Below are 21,718 nucleotides of genomic sequence, written 5' to 3'. Positions count from 1 at the left end.
TTTTTGAGAAGCTAGAAATTCAGGGTGTTTTATGTAAACTCCCAGTTTATGTTAGACAAACCTGAGGTGATAGAAATTTTAGGCACTAGAGGTAAGGAAACATTGAGTTCCGCTTCAGAGATGCTATAGGGCTCACGGTGTGCTGTTGTAACTGGTTTGTTCCTCTCCCTTTAGTCTTACCAGACGGCAAAAGGAGGATAAGAAACTGGCATGACTACCTGAGCTGATCATAGAGTGGCCCTCCTTCGAATGAGGGCATGATAAAAGAGGAAGTAAACTGCTTTCTGAGCCAGAATGCTTGGGCTCGTAATTTTCCAACGGCTCAGAAGGTCACAGGGGAAGACCCACAGGAAGGCCTTGTTTTCATCACCCCCTTTCTGGAAATGTCTACCCAAAATGTATACAAGCCTGGGCAACTGTGTATTGTTCCAAGTTTACAGCCCCTCTCTCGAGGAGCCTGTTTCATCTTTGTCTGACCACCTTTTGGCCCGTTCTCTGTGGTGGTTGCCCCTCCACTAACCCGCGACTGCCCCCAGACAGGCTGCTAACCCCAGTTAGAAAGGGTGGCTAGGGCTTGCTGCACTCCAGTCAGAAGCAGGCACTGACCTCTTCATCTTCATCCTGATCCTCTTGAAGAACCATGTCCAGGATGTTCCCTTTGATCTTGAAGTCTCGTGAAGTGCTGAGCTTTATATGCTGCATCAGGTTCACCTGTGACAGGATTGTAAACATGGACACATTTTCCTACTGATAGGTCCTGCCCAGGACAGCCTAAACCATCTCTGACAAACCCTTCAGTTCCCCTAGGAAGGCACACACCCACTTGAATCCATGAATGTTTGGATTCAGGCCATCAGATCAGAAACAGAAAAGAACAGTAGATTTTTCCCCCACTGCAGTTGTGTTGCTTCAGTTTGCCAGGTCCCTTCACAGGGTAAATGGAATTGGTAGAAAACAGAATATGTTTACCTTGGACCTCTTAGAAAGGTGGATGAGAAATTTTTCATACTGTTCAATGGCAAAGATGAGATTAGGGATTGGCTTGGTTTCCCGAAGAGCTCTGGCCTACAGGGCAAAGAGGAGAAGACCACCTAAATTTTGGGTTCAAGGCGGTTTTTTTTTTTTTTTAACATAAATTTATTTATTTTCGGCTTCGTTGGGTCTTTGTTGCTGCGCGCAGGCTTCGTCTAGTTGTGGCAAGTGGGGGCTACTCTTTGTTGCGGTGTGCAGGCTTCTCATTGCGGAGGCTTCTCTTGTAGAGCACGGGCTCTAGGCGTGCGGGCTTCAGTAGTTGTGGCACGCAGGCTTCAGTAATTGTGGCGCACGGGCTTAGTTGCTCCGCGGCGTGTGGGATCTTCCCGGACCAGGGCTCGAACCCGTGTCCCCTGCGTTGGCAGGCGGATTCTTAACCACTGCGCCACCAGGGAAGTCCCTTCAAGGGTTCTTGAAGTCCTCTGAAGCTGTCTGTAGCAGAACTGCTCATGGCTTTGAGAGAAAGCTAGTCAGTCTTCCAATCAAATGCAGTTTTACTTATATACCAGTAATTAAGATTTTTTTAACAGTTCACTCTCAGCAAAGGAGCTAAATGCTAATGGAGATTGCAATGAATCCTATTTATAATTCCTAAATATTTGTTATCTAGAAACTGGCTGAGGGATGGACCATTTGTAGATATTTGGTTGCCTGACTTGATATTCTTGTAACAATGAGCCCACTCTACACTACCTCTATTTCCTCTCTCTGGTCTACATATGAATTTTCATTGCTGGTATTATTAATATATCTCTTTCCCCTCAACTTGAATTGTAATTTGTAGATCCTTCCATGTTTCTTATGTATATAGACATGTTTCTATATATATTTTTTAAAACTACAAATGAGGACATTGTTCTCATCTTTTTTTTTTTTCTTTTTAACATTATCTTGGGAGAGAATCCTATATCTGAACATTTAGATTTGTATTTTTTTCATGTCTGCATAGTATTCTACAGTATAAATATACTATAAACCCATTTAGCCAGTCCTCTATTAGTGGGTATCTTAGTTTTCCCAATATTTCACTTTTACTTTACAACACTGCTAGGACTATTCTATACATAGGCCTTTACAATTTCTATATCCTAAAAATGGAATTGTTGCAGTAAAGAGTGTGTGTGTGTGAATGTATAGGTCTAAAATTGAGCAGTTACTGCCACACTGCCCCCGTGAGAGAGTACTGAATTCTCACCTTTGCCAGCAGTGCACTAGAGAACCCACTTCCCTGCACCCTCTCCAACTCTTTCACATCCTTTAGGGAGCACCTGTTGCACTCACTAACTTTTCTTAAAACCAGTTCCTTCACAATGGTTATCCTAAGCTATTTCTATTTTTAAAGAAAGAGCTCAAGATTTTCTGGTACTTCCTGAATAAAGTATATGTTTTTTGGTTCAGAGGAAAAAGATGTTCCATCTGAACATAAAGTCCATGAGCTGAGAAGGAGCCATACACAAACATTTTCCCTCCAGCTTTACTGAGATATAATTCATATACCATACAATTTACCGATTTACATTGTACAGTTTAGTGTGTTTTTGTGTATTCACAGAGTTGTATAACCATCACCATAATCAATTTTAGAACATTTTCACCACCGCCGCCCCCCCCCGATAATCCTACACGCATTTTAGCAGGCACCTTCCCAGTTTCTCCAACACCCCCCTTCCCCCCACTCCCCAGTTCTAGGCAACCACTAATCTGTCTTTTTAGATTTGCCTTTTCTGGACATTTCATATAAATGGACTCATGTAGTTTTCTGACTGGCTTCTTTCACTTAATATAATATTTTCAAGGTTCATCAGCAACATTTTTTTTTGGCCGTGCTGCACGGCATGCGGGATCCCAGTTCCCTGACCAGGGATCAAACCCATGCCCCCCACAGTGGAAGCTCGGAGTCCTAACCACTGGACCGCCAGGGAGGTCCCAGCAACCACATCTTGATCACTGTCAGCAGCTTACCACGGCTGTGGGCCCAGCAGCGGTTTTCTCCTTTTTCTTTTCTCCTGTATGTTTTAGGCTCTTACTATTCTTGTTCTAAAGAAACAGAAACAAATTCTGTCATTTCTGAAGATTGTTCTGTAGAGCTTAGCAGGCTAGTGGTAAATTTCTAGTATGATGATTACAGTGGAGTATGGGGGAACTCTTAGGGGGACCAAGTCTGCGTGAAGAGATTATCCTGCAGCAGATGCCGGAAGGTGGGAAGCATTCTGGGACGCTTTATAATCCTCAGATATTTTTCTATTTTTTGTTGGGAGGTTTACCATCTTGCTGTTGGATACATCTAGCACATGGAACTGAGGGCAGGACCAACCATTACTATAGCAGGGCAGCCAAGGGACTAGTGAGGCACAAAAGGACTGTCACGGTTAAGTAGGAATAGGTGTTTCCCAACTGGGAAGTTAGCTAAAAGGGTTGCATAAAGAAGAGGAAGCTGGAGAGGCTGTTCCCGGAGCAATGTATCTTACATGACAAGTGGTTACATGCTCCAGAAGGGTTTAAAGGTCACAGGAACACTTATTTCCCTATGTTGTACATAATTAGAGAATAAAGAGCTCCTGGAAAAAGGAAGAACCAATAAGGGAACCAAGAAGAACAGGATTCTGATAAGGCAGAAGAGAATTGAGACATGAGTCGGGAGAGACCACCCAAGTGTGAGGTACACAAACAGGAACCTTTTACCTGAAGGGGAGTTCTGTGCCCTCCACGAATGGAACATTACCACGTTCCATGTGACAAGGAAAAGAATTAAAAACAGAGACCTGCAAATGGAGACAAATTATACTACTGGAGCTATGTGAAAGGCGGGAGGCTTGGTCCACACGGCATGTTCTGGAAAATAAGAAAATGTAGGGATCCCAGAGATGCTGGTATGAAGAAACTTGTTTTTGGCCCTGGAAGGCAGGGTAGAGGGTGAAGACTTTTTAAGGGAGGGGCAGAGTAGCAGCCATAGATAGAACTCATGTGGACCAAATGGGAAGTGAGCCATCTTCCTAAAAGTTGTACCCAACATGGGACCTTGTTGGAACTCCCTAAATCAACCCCATCTACTGCCCATTTCTGCTGATTCAGGTAGGACTAAAATTGTAGCTGGAAGAGAAGCATCTTTTAAAGGTATACAGTTCTGAGCAGGATGCTAAGGGTTTTGGAGCAATGGCTTTCACTGCTTTCTTCCCATTGAGAGCCAAGGCTATGAGAAAAAGAAAGTGGCTATAAGAGAATAAACAGCTCTCTGAAAGATGCGGCAAATGCAATCCAGATTTCTAGATAGAAGTTGGAGTTAGTGGAACCATGGGCTCTTGCCCAAGGTCGCTCATTAAGCACATCTCACAAAGAGAAAAATGTTTGCCTGTGGATCAGCTGACTTGTCAAGTAAGGCTTTAAGTCAAATATGAATCGAGAAGGGGGGAAATATCCAGGGAATACATAAACTGGTTTTTGTGTAGTGTAGAAAAAAAGATAGTCTAGAAGGTGCCTGGTGATAAGCAAAAGAAGAGCTTGAGAATGGGGTCAAACACAAAACCCCAAAACCTCCCAACATTTTACATGTCAATGAGTACCAAGTATGATTCTAGAGCAAGGGGTGACCAACTAAAACCCAGAGGCCCACTGCTTGTTTTTCAAAATAAAGTTTTATTAAACACAGCCAAGCTCATTCATTTGTGTATTGACTATGGCTGCTTTTATGCTACAACGGCAGAGTTTAGTTGTGACAGTGACTGTATGGTCTGTAAAACCTAAAAGCATTTACCATCTGGCCTTTTGCAGAAAATGTTTGCTGACCCCTGTTGTAGAGTCAAAGTACTTGGGTTCAAGTCTCAGCTTGGCCTCTTAACTAGCTGTTCTTGGTCTTTTTTTCTTTTTTTAAAAAATTTAAAAAAAAATTAATTAACTTATTTATTCACCTATTTATTTGGCTGCGTTGGGTCTTTGTTGCTGCACACAGGCTTTCTCTAGTTGCGGCGAGTGGGGGCTACTCCTTGTCACAGTGTGCGGGCTTCTCATTGCAGTGGCTTCTCTTGTTGCGGAGCACGGGCTTAGTTGCGTTGGCAGGCAGATTCTTAACCACTGCGCCACCAGGGAAGTCCTGTTCTTGGTCTTTTTAATACCTAATATTACTATTTGGCAGAACGTTCCATAGAGTTCAGCTTGGGAAATGATGCTGTAAGGCCACGTTCATTTTATTAGAACAGCTAACATTAGAGAACACTTGCCTGGTGTTGTGTTAAGCACTTTCCATGCATCACCTCATTCATTCTCACTATGCCGCTACTTTACTTACATTCCCAAAGGATGCCCAAAGGCATGGATTTGGAATCACCCAGAAATAAACCAAGTCACTGAGCCCAAGCATGTTTGTTTCTCCCCTGCTCCAAGTGCACACATATCAAATGCCTTCTCTCTCTAAATCAAACTTTTTTTTTATATATATAAAGATTTCCTTGCTGTAAAGACTTCAAACCTTGGCTTGTTCTCATATGGGCACCTTTGGCTTACTTTAAGTAGGGAAGAAACTTTATATACGCTTAGCTCAGGTGACCTAGCGGTCCCCTGGGAATATAAGGAGTCCTTTCTTACTTGAAGATGCATTTTGGTACAGACTCTGAATCACTTACCTGTATGTAAGAAATGAAAGAATAGCATAGCGGGGTCAGATGCGAACCTGACAGCTTCACCTGCAGCAAAGGAAAAGGAAATCAATGTAACTGTATGAATAAGATGCTTTCCCCATTCCTAAGAAAGGCATTCTCAGCTCACCAGCTTTTCCATATTTTTCGGAATTCCTCTGGAGTGCTGACACACCTGGAGATACTAACAAAAGATTCCAAGATTTAGCATGCCTTCCTATATAAATGTCCCATGAAACTACAGGTAGTGACTCAGTGAGCAAAGGGAGTATGACTTATTGCTCTGACTGGAGAGGGAAAAGAAAGTAAGCTACCATATTCATGGAGAATCCAAGACTCAAGGCTTCCTTTTTCCCCTCCTCTAAGTTCCAAAGCTTCCCAGACAGCAGGCAATAAAGGGTTTCTGTTTCTGACTTGTTCCGTTTATTGCTTTAAAAATCCTTCAGGCTGGTAGTCCCTGCATCTAGAAAACCAATGACTTTGCTGTTTTTGCTTTAGAAAAAGCCAATAAAGATTAGAGGTTCTCAGTATTTCTACCACAGAAGCTTAGTAGCCATACCTTGTAGCCAGAGCTGCACGTTCTCAGAAATGGCCACACTGCTGTTTGGGTACATGGTGTGAGGTGGTCTACTATCTTTCTTGGGTTGTCTGCGCCTTTCTAAGTATTTAATGTGGGTCGTTGCTAGAATCAGAACTAAATTACCTAGTTCTTATCACTCTCTGAATGTCTGCTGAGAATCAAAATATTGCAAGTACAAAAAGAGTTTCTTGTTAACAGATACTAAGAAGCATTAACTTAAACCCAGGGCAAGTTATGCCTTTTATTTTTTAAAAATAAACTTATTCCCTACCCTAGTACCTGACCTGTGAGTCACTTAACACCCACTTGTTAAAGGAACAAACACCTTTTCAGTGCCCAGACTGGTCTGAAATAGTCTAATTTTTTGTGCAGTTGGAATCAGATTAAGTTCTATAGCTATAGTTTAGACTGAGTCCTAGAAGGTGTTTGAAGAGGCATTTACTCTCCATCAGGTGCTACATACTCATATGCTAAAGAAATAAGGGCCTCTAAAAACAGATTTAGAATTATGCCTCAACCGTTATTTCCGGGCCTGTGGAGACGGCTGCCACCTACTGATCAAACCATCATTTGCAAAGATGTAGTCAAGAGCTCTCTGCACAGGGGCGTTCTGCAGCAGGGGGTAATGTCCTGGCTGGGTGGGACAGAATGATAGTAGTGATTGTCTCTCCAATACTCACATATCTGACAAGCGCTGTAAGAATGGTGTACATTTTGCAAAGGTCCTTTAATAAAGTGTCCACACAGCTGCCTGACGGCAGGGCTGTCTGCACCAGCTCGTGGAAAAATGTAAGCAGAGTTCCCAATTGTATGATGATGGCTTTCTCAATGGGATGATTTGGTAGGGTTGCCTGAGAAGAGGCTTCTTCTGAAAGGAAAGGAAACTGGAATATTCAAACCCAACTGACCTTATTTTCTAGTTCAAGTGAAAGAGATTTAGAAACCAATGAAACATTAACTAGGAAGTCTGTAGGGAAAATGAGCATGTATTTAATTCATCATGCAAAATACATTAATAATCATGCTGTCATAAGGCACACTACCTTCTACTTCCTTCATTACTTTGGAAATCTAGCACAAACAAACAGAGCTCAGGGCATCTGCTTTTATGCAGTCCTCCAATTCAGATTTTAGTTAACTTACCTGGTATGATTTCTTGGCTCACTTGTCCCTTAAGCTTGGTGATTAGCCAGTCCACTTCTTCTAGGACCTTCTCAGCCTGACTCAGAAGAAGTAACTGTGAAAGAAAAGAATGCCTGGCATGGCTCACTGCACACAGCTGCTGGTGTAATATGATAACCATGGCCACCTGCGGGTGGGTTACAGGCCTCAGGATGTGAGCCACTATAATTCACTCTTCACAGGGAATAAAATGGAAGGTACGACAAGGCTATTTCCCAAGGGTCGGGGATCAACACTTACACAGACAGTAGGGGCAGCTGTTCTCAAATTCACCATTGCAAAGTGGTTTGTTTTCTCCACTTCTACATCCTGGGGAGGGAAAGAGAGGTGAGATATAATGACAGTAAGGCTGTTCCCCTGGCTTCTATCCCCAACTCAGGGTGTTGTATTAAAGGCTCACTATGGTACCTGGTCTATGTCTCCAATATGTCCATGGATATCCTGGGACAAGTCACGCAGCAGGGTCACAGGACTCTTACACAAAACATGAAGGCTGAAGAGCAAATTCATCAAGCCCTTGCAAAATGAGGCATCCTCTAGGAGTAGGAAGGAAAGAAAAGGTAAGTTATAATCCAAGTCAGTCCTTTGGGGGGTGTGGGGTGCCTAACTGGAACATGTAGCTTGTCATGTTTCAGGCACAATATCCCTGTGCTGCACACACTCCAATCAAGGCAGCTCTCCCAGAAAGGTGCACTTCTATCCACGAGTCCAAACAAGGGAGATGCTTCCCATTATTAGTCACCATCACTGCATAACTAGCACACAGGTCAAGAAATAGAACACTACCAGCACCCCAGAACTGCCCCCTCACCCCACCAAGGAAACTGTTATTCTGCCTTGTAACTGTAATCCAGTTTTGTCTGATTTTGAACTTTATCTAAATGGAATCGTACAGTAAGTACTCTTTTTTGTGTCTGTTGTCTTTTGTTGAATGTTATGTGTGTGAGATTCCTCCATGTTGTGTCACTGGAGTTTGTTCATTCTCATTACAGTATTCCACTATGTGTATACAGCACAATCCCTTGATCCATTCTACTGCTGATGAATGTTTGGGTTCGATTTTGCCTATCAGAATAGTGCTGCTGTGAGAATTCTTCCACCTATTTTTGCTGGGAGTGGAACTGCTGGATCATAAGCATATGTTTAATTTTAGTAGTTAGATATTGCTAAACAGTTTTCCAGAGTGGTTATACCAACTTACAGCTCCAGCAGCAGCGAATGAGAGGTTCAACTGCTCTATATTCTTACCAACACTTGGTACTGGTATTGTGTGTGTTTTTTTCATTTTGGCCACTCTGGTGAATATGTAATTTTCTAAATGTTGTTTGGTGGTGATGATTTTATATAAAGCCTAAAAGGAAACATGTCAGGAAACTTACCCCAGCTGTTTTCCTTGCAAATCTTAGTTGTCCAGGATAACATCTGCACAAACTAGAGATCATTCAGATATTACAGAATCATGCCAAAAGACAGACCTAGGTGTTGTCAGACTAAAAGAGCCCTAGACCTTTCCAAGTCTAAGCAAATCACCTGCTAAAACACGTGCCTGGATCTAAAGTGGTAATCTACTAAAAATAGCATAAAAATAAGTCCAAAGTTATGAGAAGAATTATTGATACTTTTCTCAAATATAGCATATGACTCAATTCTCAATGCCCTCATTAAGGGCCAAAGGTCCTGGGGTCTGGGCTCTTACCCTTTGAGCTTCCTCTGCCCCTTCCACCACAGTCTAGGGCTAAAGTATCCTTTTTCCTCTTCCCATGCCCCACACTCTCTGCATTTGAGACATCTTTAAGGATAGTAAGCTAACAGAGGTGCAGGAGAGTAAGATCCTGGCCATAGTGATAGTCGAATTAGCTATTAGGAGCCAAGAGGCCACAGGAGGTTAAAAGGGAGGAGGGATTAAAAAAAAAAGAAGAAGAAAGAAAAAGAAAAGAGGCCAAAAAACAGAGTTCGGGGAAGCTTAAGGTCTTGGGATAGTAGGTCCTATGTTTCCAGATACACACTCAGCTTTCTGCTTCAGCAGTTGTTTGGGATAGGCTTTCAGCCACAAAGGCACTGAAATGCAGTGATACTTAAGAGTAAAACGATGAGTAAGAATCTAGTTTTTGATCTGTTGGGGAAAAAGATCAATTTAGAGGCTAACTGAAAGTTCTCTGCGAGATACAAAAAGGGTTTCCAGAATACAGTGATTACTGTAGAATACTGATTTCCAGAATACAGTATTAAATGCAACAAATAAATAAAGCAGGATGCTGAACAAGCTTTTGTGTGAAAAGGGTAGGGTCAGGAATAAGAATCTATATTCATATTGCTCTACAGGAATAAAAAACTCTTTACATAAGAAACTAAAAGAAGATATTTACTTACTGGGGGAGAAGAAGAACTGAACAGATGGAGGACATGGATAGAAGGAGACCATTTCCTGTAAATCTTTTTATAATTTTTGGTTTTCAAATCATAGAACTTTATTACCCATTCAAAATTAAATTAAAAAAATTTAAACAGACTACCTGAAGTTACGAGGGGGTGCGTGATGAAAATTAAATTTAAAAAATTTCCTGTTTATATTAGCCTTTCCACATCTATTTATTTTCCCTCAGATGTCACCATGTTCCAATTCTCTGTCTGTGTTTCTTTCCTAATCCTGGGCTCCTTGCAGCAAAAGTAGCAATATGAAAGAATGAAGCTGAAAGTAAAGTGCAGAGATGCATTGTTTTGATCTAGGATGACATAAGTAACAAAAGGGATTTTCTTTGGGCTACCTGGAACTAGGACAACAGGAAAATCAAGTCTGCTTTTCAGTGCTCAAACACCATAACACACAGGGCTATGGTCTGGCTAGCTCTTCCTAAAGCAAGGCCTTACACATGGAGGCTTGCATCTCGGCACTCCAACTTGTCTCCTCACAGATCAGGAAGGAGGTCTGGTAGAACCACACAGCCCTAGGCTCTCAAGCACTCTCTTTATCATCCTCTAGGGAAATCACTCCTGAATGGAACAGACACACAAAATGTGGCACTTCTCTTATTCTGTATGTGTGAATGCTCACGTGGGTACATACATTCTTCGTGTATGTGTGCAGACCCGTACACATATACCTAAAACCTATCTGGGCAGAGCTGATTCTGTTTTAGGACTATGATCATGCTTTCTGACTTACCACCTTTTGTTGAATCTCCCCCAAACTCAGTACCAGCTAACCTTGATGAAAAAGTTAACTGCTGAATGTCAGCTACCTTCTTGATAATTAACATACTTTCATTTTAGAAAAGAACAGAAAACACCAAGAGTGGGGAAAAACCCACATTAAGAAGGCTGAACACAGATAAACAAGATTTTTTTCTGTAGTGCTTACTGTTTACCCTTGACAGTGGCCAAACAAACAAAAGCAGTAATTATAACATGGTAGAAACACTATGTAGTGAAAGGTACATCTTATAGATCTTATATTAATTCAGAAGCATAATTGAATATATTATTTTAAATAAGCCAGATTTCAAGCAGACATTTAGATATACACTTTAGGACATAATACTCCTTGCCTTCTGAGGGATGCTAAGTGGGAGTGAATGAGTGGTACTCATACCTGAGTGGAGGAGGGCTCCAGTAGCTTGGACAAGTTGGAGAGAACAGTGACAAGTAGGAGGGCTTCTTTGCTATTAAAGTCTTCTTCTTGGCTGCTAAGTATATTCAACAAGGACCTCTGAGAAAGGAAAAGTATACACAGAAACATTAGCAGACATGTTACTAGCAGGGAGAAGAGACATCTACCCAGAGATTCCTAAGGCTGGGACAGAAAGGATTCAAAAATACCAAAAATCCAAGAGGATTAAAGCTGAAAATAAACCTGGATTGAATAGGTGGTTTCCTACCCTGTTTCTGATCGTAGGCCTAAGTGTTCTCTTGAGAACTATGGACTCCTTCTCCAACCCCCTGCCAAATGTCCATCAGGAATGAATTGTGCACCCAGTTTTTTTTTCTCTTTGTTTTGGCCATGCCACACAGCTTACGGGATCTTAGTTCTTTGACCAGGGATTGAACCCGGGCCCATGGCAGTGAAAGCACTGAGTCCTATCCACTGCACCGCCAGGGAATTCCCGTGCACCCAGTTTTGGGTGGTTTGCAACTCCCTGAAGCCCATCCGCCGACCTCAGGGCTAGACCACGCCCCAGTGCTGGTATTCCCTACACACCTTCCCTGTTTTCCTTTTCTCTGTTTCTCTCTCACCACCTGAAACACTGTATTTTGTCTGTTAGTCTCTTCCCACTACAATGTAAGCTCTGTGAGGGTAGGGTTTTGTCTCTTTTATCCCTTGCTATATCTTCAGCACCTGGAACAGTCCCTGGCATATAATAGGAACTTTAAAATTATTTATTAAAGAAGTCCTCTGTGATAAAAGATCCTGATATTGTGACAACTAGTGGTTAGAAACTAATAGGAGGGACTTCCCTGGTGGCGCAGTGGTTAGGAGTCTGCCTGCCAATGCAGGGGACACGGGTTCGAGCCCTGGTCCAGGATGATCCCACATGCCGCAGAGCAGCTAGGCCCCCGAGCCACAACTACTGAGCTTGTGCTCTAGAGCCTGCGAGCCACAACTACCGAAGCCCGCGCACCTAGAGCCCACGCTTTGCAGCAAAGAGAAGCCACCACAATGAGAGGCCCGTGCACCGCGACGAAGAGTAGCCCCCAAGCTCCGCAACTAGAGAAAGCCCGTGGGCAGCAAAGAAGACCCAATGCAGCCATAAATAAATAAATAAATAAATAAATTAATTAATTAAAAAAAAAAAAAGCTAATAGGCTTCACTGTCCAGTTTTTATGCAATCTGACAGACAAAGCCAAATTATATTTGCATGCATTAATGGGCTCCTGGCTATCTCTCTGTATCAGCTCAAACAGTGATTCTTAGAGGCAATGACTCCTGCAGGTTGGGGTGGCTTAAATGCATATCCTTCCTAGAATCCTCTTAAATGCATTCTCTCTCATTCTAAGAGCTTTGTCTTGTTGCTTGAATGATGACCCAGAAGAAATTCCTGTTCTGCTTGCTCACTGTCTGCCCATTCTCACCAGCTGGCCCTGCTAACAGTCCCTTTCCAAGGACCCTCACAAAGTACTGCAGTTTCCCAGGCTTCTCACCTGAAACTGCCGGATCTGGAATGCTGCTCTTTGAGTGACACTGACTTCCACCTCTTCTTCCTCATCTGTGGCATCTAGGAAAGGAAAAGAACTCTACCTTCTTTGAAGTGGGCTTGGGCTTTTTTTTTGCCTTTTCATACTAAAATTTTAGGAAGCCAAAAAAGTCTGGAGGCAGATTTAATTATATTCCTAACATTCTGCAATTTCTTAATACTATATTCCATTTTCCAGTCACTGTTCATGGATAAATGTAATCCAGTAAGTGCCAATTCTGAATCCACTAGATGTCACTCCTTAGCAACATCAGGACTTCTCAGGTGTCCTCTGGTAGGTTAACAACTAGAATCAAGAGGTTTGGTTAAGAAAGACAAACTCAGGGCTTCCTTGGTGGCACAGTGGTTAAGAATCCGCCTGCCAATGCAGGGGACACGGGTTCAAGCCCTGGTCCGGGAAGATCCCACATGCCGTGGAGCAACTAAGCCCGTGCGCCACAGCTACTGAAGCCCGCACGCCTAGAGCCTGTGCTCTGCAACAAGAGAAGCCACCACAATGAGAAGCCTGCGCCCCGCAACAAAGAGTAGCCCCCGCTCACTGCAACTAGAGAAAGCCCGCGTGCAGCAGCGATGACCCAATGCAACCAAAAAAATTAAATAAATGAATAAAAAAAAAAAAAAAAAAAAGACAAACTCAGAGAGAGCCGATTTATCAGAATTGAAATGCCCACCCAGAGCCCTGAGAAACTGATGAATCTTGGGCTGGTAGAACTGTTGCACGGCACTGAATATTTTCTGCAAACCCTCCAAGCACAGCAGCGAGATGTTCTTTCCTTTCTCTTTCTTTCCCGACTCTTCCACTGAAGTAGGAATTGAAGTGTATCTCCAAAGCAAGACCCTGGGGAAAAGTGATTTTATTTTCAAAGTCAGGTTCACTAAGGTACAATTTACATACAGTAAAATTCCCATCCTATAGATGTATAGTTCTATGAATTCTGACTAACTTACACAGTTGTGTACTCAGCCCCACAATCAAGATATTTCCATCACCCTAAAAGTTTCCATGTGCTCCTTTGTAATCAATTATTTCTCCTCAATTTTGCAAGCAACCACTCGTCTGTTTCCTGTCCCAGTGATTTTACTATTTACAAACTATCATATAAAAATGGTATCATTCATTATGCAGCCTTTAGAATCTGGCTTTGCTAACAGCATATGCTTTTGAGATTCACCTATGTTGCTGCATGTATTGGTAGTTTGTCCCATTTTATTGCTGAGTAGTACTCCAGGGTATGGATGTACCACAGCTTGTCCATTCACCAATTTATCCATCCATCTATTGACAGACTTTTAGGTTGTTTCCAGATTTTGCTGTTACAGATAAAGCTGCCGTATACAAACCTTTATATGAACATCTACTTTCGTTTCTTTTGGGTAAATATCTAAGAGTGGGGTGGGAATATCATATGGTAGGTATGTGCTTAACTTTTTTAAGAAACCACCAAACTATTTTCCAAAGTGGCTGCACCATTTTACATTTCTGTCAACAGTGTATAAGAGTTCAAATTCTTCCACATCCATGACAACACTCTAGTATGGTCAATCTAAACTTCTAGGCATTCTAACAGGTGTTTACTGATATCTCATTGTGATTTTAATTTGCATTTACCTAGTGTTTAATTATGCTGACCATCCTTTTGGGTTCTTATTTGCCGTCTATACATCTTCTTTGGTAAAGTGTCTGTTCAAGCATTTTACCCATTTTGCAATTTAATTGTTTTCTTAACAAGTTTAAGAGTTCTTTATATACTCTGGTTACCAGTCCATCATCAGACATGTGTTTTGCAAATATTTTCTCCTCATCTGTGGCTTGTCTTTTCATTTCCTTAAGAGTGTTTTTCAAAGAACAGAGTTAAGTTTTTAAAAAATATCGACTGTGCTTCTGGTATTTCATCTAAGAAATTTTTACCTAAAACAAGGTTGCAAAGCCTTTTCTGTCTTCTTCTACATGTTTTACAATATTTGGTTTTACATTTATGTCTCTGATCCATCTCAAGTCAACTTTTTGTATATAACATGAGGAATGGATAAAAGATTCATTTTTTCACATATTCATGTCCAACTGTTCCAAAACTACTTGTTGAAAAGACTTTTCTTTCTCCATTGCATTACCTTGGCACCTTTGTCGAAAGTCAAGACCATACTTGTGTGGATCAATTCTGAACCATCTATTTCTGTTCCATTGATTCTGGCAATACCACACTACCTTAAACACAGCAACTTTATAGTAAGACTTGAAGTCACGTAGTGGGAGTCCTCTAACTTTGTTGTTTTATTTCACATTTGTTTTAGTTACTTTAGGTCCTTTACTTTTCCACATAAGTTTTAGAATAAACTTGTCAATTCCTACAATAAAGCCTGATAGGATTTTGATTGGTATTGTGTTGAATCTATGGATTAATTTGGGAAGAATTCACACCTTGACACACTGAATCTTCCAATCCCTGGACACTGTATATCTTTCCATTTACTTGGGACTTCTTTGATTTCTCTCATTAATGTTTTATAGTTTTCATCACATCGATCTTGCATGTTTGTGAGATTTATCACTAAGTAGTTTTCATTTTGTGACACTATAGTAAATGGTACTGTTTTTAAAATTTTAATTTCCAGTTGTTCACCACTAGTATGTACATAAAAATACAGTTTTTGAAAAAACTGACCTTGAATCCTGCAACCTTATTAAACTTACTTAATAGATCTAGTGGCTTTCAAAAAAATTCTTTGGAAATTTTTATGTAGACAATTATGTCTATAAAGACAGTGTTATTCTTTCCTTTTCAATCTGATGTCTTTTATTTCTTTTTCCTGTCTTACTGCACTGACTAGGACCTCCAGTATGATTTTGAATAGTAGTGGTGAAAGCACATGGGGGAAAGCATTGAGTCTTTCTTCATTAAGTATGCTCTTAACTATAGGGTTTTTGTGGATATCCTTTATTAGACTGAGAAAATTCTCTTTCATTCCTGGTTTCCCAAGAGATTTTATCATGGTTTATGTTGAATTCTGATTGCCTGCATCTACTGGGATGAACATATGGTTTTTTCTTTAGTCTGTTGACATGGTGAATTACACTGATTGATTTACAAATTTTGAGCCAACCTTGCAACCTGGGAAAAATTCCACTTAAATGATATGTTATTCTTCTTATAAACTGTTGGGATGAATTTGCTAATTTTTTTACATCTATATTCATGAGAGAATTTGGTCTGTACTTTTCTTATTAATGTCTTTGGCTGGATTTGGTATCGGGGTAATTTACACTGGCCTTATAAAATGAGTTGGGACATGTTCCCTCCTCCATTTTCTGGAAGAGTCTGCATAAATTGGTATTACTTCCTAAAATGTTTGGTAGAATTCAACAGTGGAGACATGTAGGTCTGGAGTTTTTGTTGAGGGAAAATTTTGAATCACAAATGCAATTTCTTTAATAGAGATAGGATTACTCAGGTTACCTATTTCTTCTTGAGTGAGCTTTAAAGAAATTTGTGCGTTTAAGTTATGAATTTTATTGGCATAAAGTTAACATTCTGTTATGAATTTTTAATATGTGTAGAATCAGTAGTGATGTCTCCTCTTCCTCATATACCTGATATTTGTAATTTGTGTCTTCTCTCTTTTCCTGGTCAGTCTGGCTAAAGTTTATTGAATTTATTGATCTCAACTAGATTTTGGTCTCATTTTCTCTATTGCTTTTGCTGTTTTTCCTTTATTTTTTTTAAAAGATTTATTTATTTATTTGGCTGCGTTGGGTCTTAGTTACGGCACGCGGGATCTTTGTTGCAGCATGTGGAATCTTTCATTGCGGCACATGGGCTTCTCTCTAGTTGTGGCGCGTGGGCTCAGTAGTTACGGCGCAGGCTTAGTTGCCCTGAGGCATGTGGGATCTTCGTTCCCCAACCAGGGATCAAACCTGCGTCCCCTGCATTAGAAGGCGGATTCTTAACCACTGGACAACTAGGGAAGTCCCCTGTTTTTATTTTCAATGATTCTACTTTTGTCTTTATTATTTCCTTCCTTTTGCTCACTTTCATTTTAACCTGCTCTTCTATTTTCTTAATGTAAAAGCCTACATTAGAGATTTCAGATTTCTTTCTAATATAAACACTGATTGTTCTAAATTTCTACCTAGGCACTGCTTTAGCTGGACCATACAAAATTTGACACGCTCAAATGTTCATTTTCATTCTATTAAGATATTTTAACATTTCTGACTTTCTCTTTGACTATGGGTTATTTAGAAATGCATTTAATTTCCAAATATATGGGGATTATCCACATATTTTTGTTACTGCTTTCTTGTTTAATTCTGTTGTGGTCAGAGAATATGCTGATTTCTCTTTTAAAAATTTGTTTGTTTGTTTTATGGCCCAAAATATGGTCCATCTTGATGAATGTACCATATGCACATGAAAGGAATGTGTATTTTGAAACTTATTTAATGTTCTATAAATGTCAATTAAATCAAGCTGGATGATAGTGTTGTTCAAGTCTTCCACATCCTCCCTGATTTTCTATCTACTTCTACTGATTACCAACAGAGGTAGATTATTATTATTATTATTTTTTAATAAATTTATTTATTTATTTATTTATTTTTGACTGTGTTGGGTCTTAGTTTCTGTGCGAGGGCTTTCTCTAGTTGCGGCGAGCAGGGGCCACTCTTCATTGCGGTGCGCGGGCCTCTCACTGTCGTGGCCTCTCCCGTTGTGGAGCACAGGCTCCAGACGCGCAGGCTCAGTAGTTGTGGCTCACGGGCTTAGTTGCTCCGTGGCATGTGGGATCTTCCCAGACCAGGGCTCGAACCCGTGTCCCCTGCATTGGCAGGCAGATTCTCAACCACTGCGCCACTAGGGAAGCCCGAGGTAGATTATTATTTGTGTATTTCTCCTTCAGTTCTATCCATTTTTGCTTCAAGTATTTCGAAGCTCTGTTGTTAGGTACATATACATTTAAAATTGTTATGTCTACTTGATAAATTATTTAGTCATTATGTAATATCCCTCTTTATTCCTGGTAATAGAATAACATTTTATATGTGACTAACAATCCACACCAAAACATGACTAGGAAAAAAAACCCAATATAGTGACTGCACTTTCACCTTTAGGGCAATGCCCAACCTCAAACCCACCTTCATCCCCATCCCCAATTTCTTCTCTTGGAGACTCCACAGCAAGTGGAAACGGTTTCTAAGGGTGAGTGGGGCTTACCGAGTTATGTCACAGAGGTTCTGAAAGACCTTCTCTGGGTTCTGGCCATCAGGGCCACTCACATGCCCCATTTCCTTTAGCTGCTGTACCTTCTGCAGAGCCACACTCACTGCATAGCGCATAAACTCATTGCTGGACCTTAGAACAGACAGGCTCTCTTCATGACTTTGGGTACTGTCCCTAGAGAGAGAGAAAGAGAAAGATTCCTCTACAGCTATTGGGACCTGGAATTAGGTTTTCTAGGGACTGTTCAGGATAATAGTACCCAGCAAGCTCTAAATGACAGACTCTAGGCAGCCCATGCCAGAGTCACTGCCATGGCTGTCCTACAAATATCATTCTCAGTGTTACCTCACTTTCTCCCCCTCCCCCACTCCTTTAACTCTGATGAAATTTAAATGTCTTAGTTTTCTTTAGTGGTTTTTTTTTGTTGTTGTTCCTTTGTTTTTTTAATTCAGGTTTTTCTTTCTTCTTTTTTTATCTGTTAGCGTGTTTGAGCTACTTAGGTTGATTTTCTTAGAACACATTGTTGGAATTCATCCTATTTTTTCATTCACTAGTCCACTGTTTCTGATTTTTCCTTTAATAATTCAAAGTATCTCTTTAATGCCTAGGTAAGATTGTTCTGCCTTCATTTCAAGAAAATTACAAACCTCCTACCTTACTTCTTACTGTATATGTGCTAAGAATTGTGAATGCAAGCTAGGTAATATCAGTGAGCCTGGGTAGGTATTTTTAGCTTCACCACACTGCTGTCTTTAAGCACTCTGTTAGCACCTTACCTGAAAAGAGCGGTGAGAAGATCAGACACAAATTTCATGGACAAAAAGCTATCATTTGTTTTGTTGGCCATTTTAGTTTTGCCTTTACCAGCTTTTTCATTAAGGATGTCAGAGAGTTCCTTGTAACACATAAATAAGCTCAGAACCTCCTCAAACTTATTCTTACTGTGTAAAAAGGAAAAAGAGACCACCAAGGACAAGCATCAGAATACTGTGGTTTACTTTCACATACAGTAATAAAGAAATCACAATGCTTCTTTAGAGGTCATATTTTAGACCCAACATTACAAATGAATGGATCTTCATTAACATAGCACTCCCAGGTCATACCAATCCGGGTTATTTCTTTTCTTCCCTTATTTATACCAGTCACTGCAGAGAATGAAAGTTCAATACTACCACCAATCAAAATTTCTCTGTTAAAATCAGGAGTTCTTATGTTCAGGGTCTGAGGAATTTTGAATACATTAAAGCCTGCTGGAGGGACAAAATTCACCAGCCTCTTTGGCATATGCTTTGGTGTTCCCTGGTAGAAAGAACATAGTTTGGTCTTAGGCTACATGTCCATTAATACATAGTGTATGGTCTGTGGTCTGTTCATACCTAGCATATTGTTAGTGTTAAAAAAAAAAACAAACGCACACACACACATAAAATGAACTACAAGTAGAGTCACAGCAATACCTTACCTGAAATTACTTATGGAGAAATTATATTCTATTAGAACCTCACAAACTCCCATAACAAGAGAAGCGCAGATATTGTTTTTGATGCCAATACCAGTGCTCTGAGAAAAATCTGATGATTTGTCCTAAAAGACGGAAGATAAAATTAATAAGCTATTAAAAACCTCCATTATTCAACACAGCTGAGACTTAGCAATTACCAGTTCAAAGTCCTCTAGTTCACTCTTAATCATTCTACTAGTAATAGACTCCAACATATCATCTAAGTCTTGGTAGAATCCCTCTTCTTCCTCCTCCTCTTCTTCCTGCTGTAGGGGCATCACTCTACTCTTATACCAGGCCAAGCAGTGTTGAATACAACATAGCAGACAATCCTGCAGAAGAAAATAATAATTGAATATTCTTGTTAAAGGATAACCTATGAAGCTGTTGATAATCAACAAATAATCCTTATCTATAAGGCTAAAGTAAGTTATTCATTAGCATCACAAGTTAAGTCAATCTGGATTAACAAAACCGGAAAAAAAATAATTGAACTAACAGAGGCATTGTTTTCTGGCCTTTCCCAAAGGCACTGTCTTCATAAGTAGCTGACACCTAAGAATGCAACAGATGTGCTGCCTCTGATCTGGTACAAACACCATGGAGCCAGGTTGTGAAATTAAATCCTCTCTAGCTCCTTTGAGTCCCAGAGGCTATTCTAAAGATAGGGGTTTATGTTGAGGGAATCTTTGGGAGACCAATCTTTAGCATCTCTGATCCAGGCTGAGGACATCTCAGTTATAAGTCACTTGGGATGAGAGAGTTTCAGTTTTTATCTTTTCTTCTCTTTCTGAGGCTAGACAACTAGAATAGAAAACCAACCTGTCCTAGTTCCTCTGAAGGTTCGACAGAATGCCAATTCTTAGCTCAGCCTAAATCATATACCCCAGACTAATGAAGCAGGTCCCCTGAGTTCATCTGCTTCTGGGCGACCTCCTTCTCTCCATTCTAAAGTATATTTATTTAGTATATGTAATCAAAGAGCCATAAACGGGAGATAAAATGCTCCTTGGGAGAAACAATGGATGCCTTGATTTAGTAAAGTGCTGACATGCAGATATCTTACCAAGAAAACCAAGGTGAAGATGGGTCAGAAAAGATAAGCAGGTAAGAGTTAAGAGTAAAAATTCATTGGGAGTACCAGGAAGAGCGCTTCACAGGGGAAGGTATCTGTTTCTGAAGATCAACCATATCAACAGGGCTGATAGTTTTACTTAAGAGTAAAAATAATGGTTCTGGGAGGAGGGAAAAAAGTCTCACCAGTGGTTCCTGTAGAGAGATCTGATCTCCTTGGGTCAGAATACAAGCTTCTAATTTCAGAGGTGGCAGCATATCAGGTTCTGGCTCATAGACTTGTTTTAACTGTGTATAGTAAGGAAAAAGATACCATGGCTTATGAATGTTTTTCACTTTTTTAGCGGGTCAAGCTAATGGCACCTTTAATGCTTTCTAAGACATTATTTCCCAACTGTCCAAAGAACATTGCAGCAAAATTTGTGTTGCTTTGGCTCAACCATATCCTTTGCCCTTGCTTTAGGTACTGTACTAACTGAGATCTCCTCTCCTATTTCCACTTCATAACCTCTCCTATAAAACGTCATACTCTCTCACACCAATTCCTAAATTTGTATAGGCAATCAGCATTTTCAGTATAGCTTGAAGGTTAAGAATATAGGCTCTACCTGTGCTCTAGAGCCTGGGAGCCACAACTACTGAGTCCACGTGCCACAACTACTGAAGCCCGCAGGCCTAGAGCCCATGCTCCGCAACAAGAGAAGCCACCGCAATGAGAAGCCCGCTCACCGCAACCAAGAGTAGCCCCCCTCGCTGCAACTAGAGGAAGCCTGCGCACAGCAACGAAGACCCAACGCAGCCATAAATAAAAAAAATAAAAAAAAAAAAAGAATGTAGGCTCTAGAGTCAGACTGGCTGAGTCTAAAATCCCAGTACCACCACTTATTAATTCAATAAAGGTATCCATGCCTTGGTTCCTCATCTGTGAAATGAGGATATTATTAATATAAATGTATAAATTCATATAAGGATTAAACATGCTAACACATGTAAGGAGCTTCAAATACTACTTGGCACATAACAGAGCTCAAAAAACTGTTAGTTAACTCAGCCATAAAAAAGAATGAAATAATGCCATTTACAGCAACAAAGATGGACCCAGAGATTATCATACTAAGTGAAGTAAGTCAGACTGAGAAAGACAAATACTATATGATATCACTTATATGTGGAATCTAAAATATGATACAAACGAACTTACTTACAAAACAAACAGACTCACTGATACAGAAAACAAACTTACGGCTACCAAAGGGGAAAGAGGGGGTATAAATTACGACTTTGGGATTAGCAAATACCAACTACTGTA

General features: G+C 40.5%; 1 protein-coding gene across 3 annotated transcripts in view; it reads right to left on the bottom strand.

Annotated features, from left to right (window-relative positions):
- The window catches only part of FANCI (FA complementation group I), a 77,900-nt gene that overhangs the window by 1,086 nt on the left and 55,096 nt on the right, over window positions 1–21,718 (bottom strand). The window contains exons 20-37 of one of the 3 annotated variants that reach the window (XM_082449155.1): window positions 20,596–20,697; window positions 19,494–19,667; window positions 19,297–19,418; window positions 18,608–18,772; window positions 17,826–18,005; window positions 13,284–13,450; window positions 12,560–12,633; window positions 11,012–11,128; window positions 8,802–8,853; window positions 7,831–7,958; window positions 7,663–7,731; window positions 7,384–7,477; window positions 6,921–7,105; window positions 5,791–5,844; window positions 5,649–5,708; window positions 2,995–3,069; window positions 970–1,065; window positions 607–711 (exon numbers count right to left, since the gene is read on the bottom strand). In XM_082449155.1, coding sequence (XP_082305281.1) covers window positions 607–711; window positions 970–1,065; window positions 2,995–3,069; window positions 5,649–5,708; window positions 5,791–5,844; window positions 6,921–7,105; window positions 7,384–7,477; window positions 7,663–7,731; window positions 7,831–7,958; window positions 8,802–8,853; window positions 11,012–11,128; window positions 12,560–12,633; window positions 13,284–13,450; window positions 17,826–18,005; window positions 18,608–18,772; window positions 19,297–19,418; window positions 19,494–19,667; window positions 20,596–20,697 — 2,019 coding nt within the window. Of the gene's footprint in view, window positions 1–606; window positions 712–969; window positions 1,066–2,994; window positions 3,070–5,648; window positions 5,709–5,790; window positions 5,845–6,920; window positions 7,109–7,383; window positions 7,478–7,662; window positions 7,732–7,830; window positions 7,959–8,801; window positions 8,854–11,011; window positions 11,129–12,559; window positions 12,634–13,283; window positions 13,451–17,825; window positions 18,006–18,607; window positions 18,773–19,296; window positions 19,419–19,493; window positions 19,668–20,595; window positions 20,698–21,718 lie in introns of all 3 variants that reach the window. The other 2 variants (XM_082449154.1, XM_082449156.1) reach the window with 2 other exon arrangements.

This window comes from Balaenoptera physalus, assembly GCF_965194825.1.
Source record: "Balaenoptera physalus genome assembly, chromosome: 2".
NCBI classification, from domain to species: domain Eukaryota; kingdom Metazoa; phylum Chordata; class Mammalia; order Artiodactyla; family Balaenopteridae; genus Balaenoptera; species Balaenoptera physalus.
Note: the sequence above shows the minus strand (reverse complement) of the source record. Positions and strands in the feature narration are given on the sequence as shown.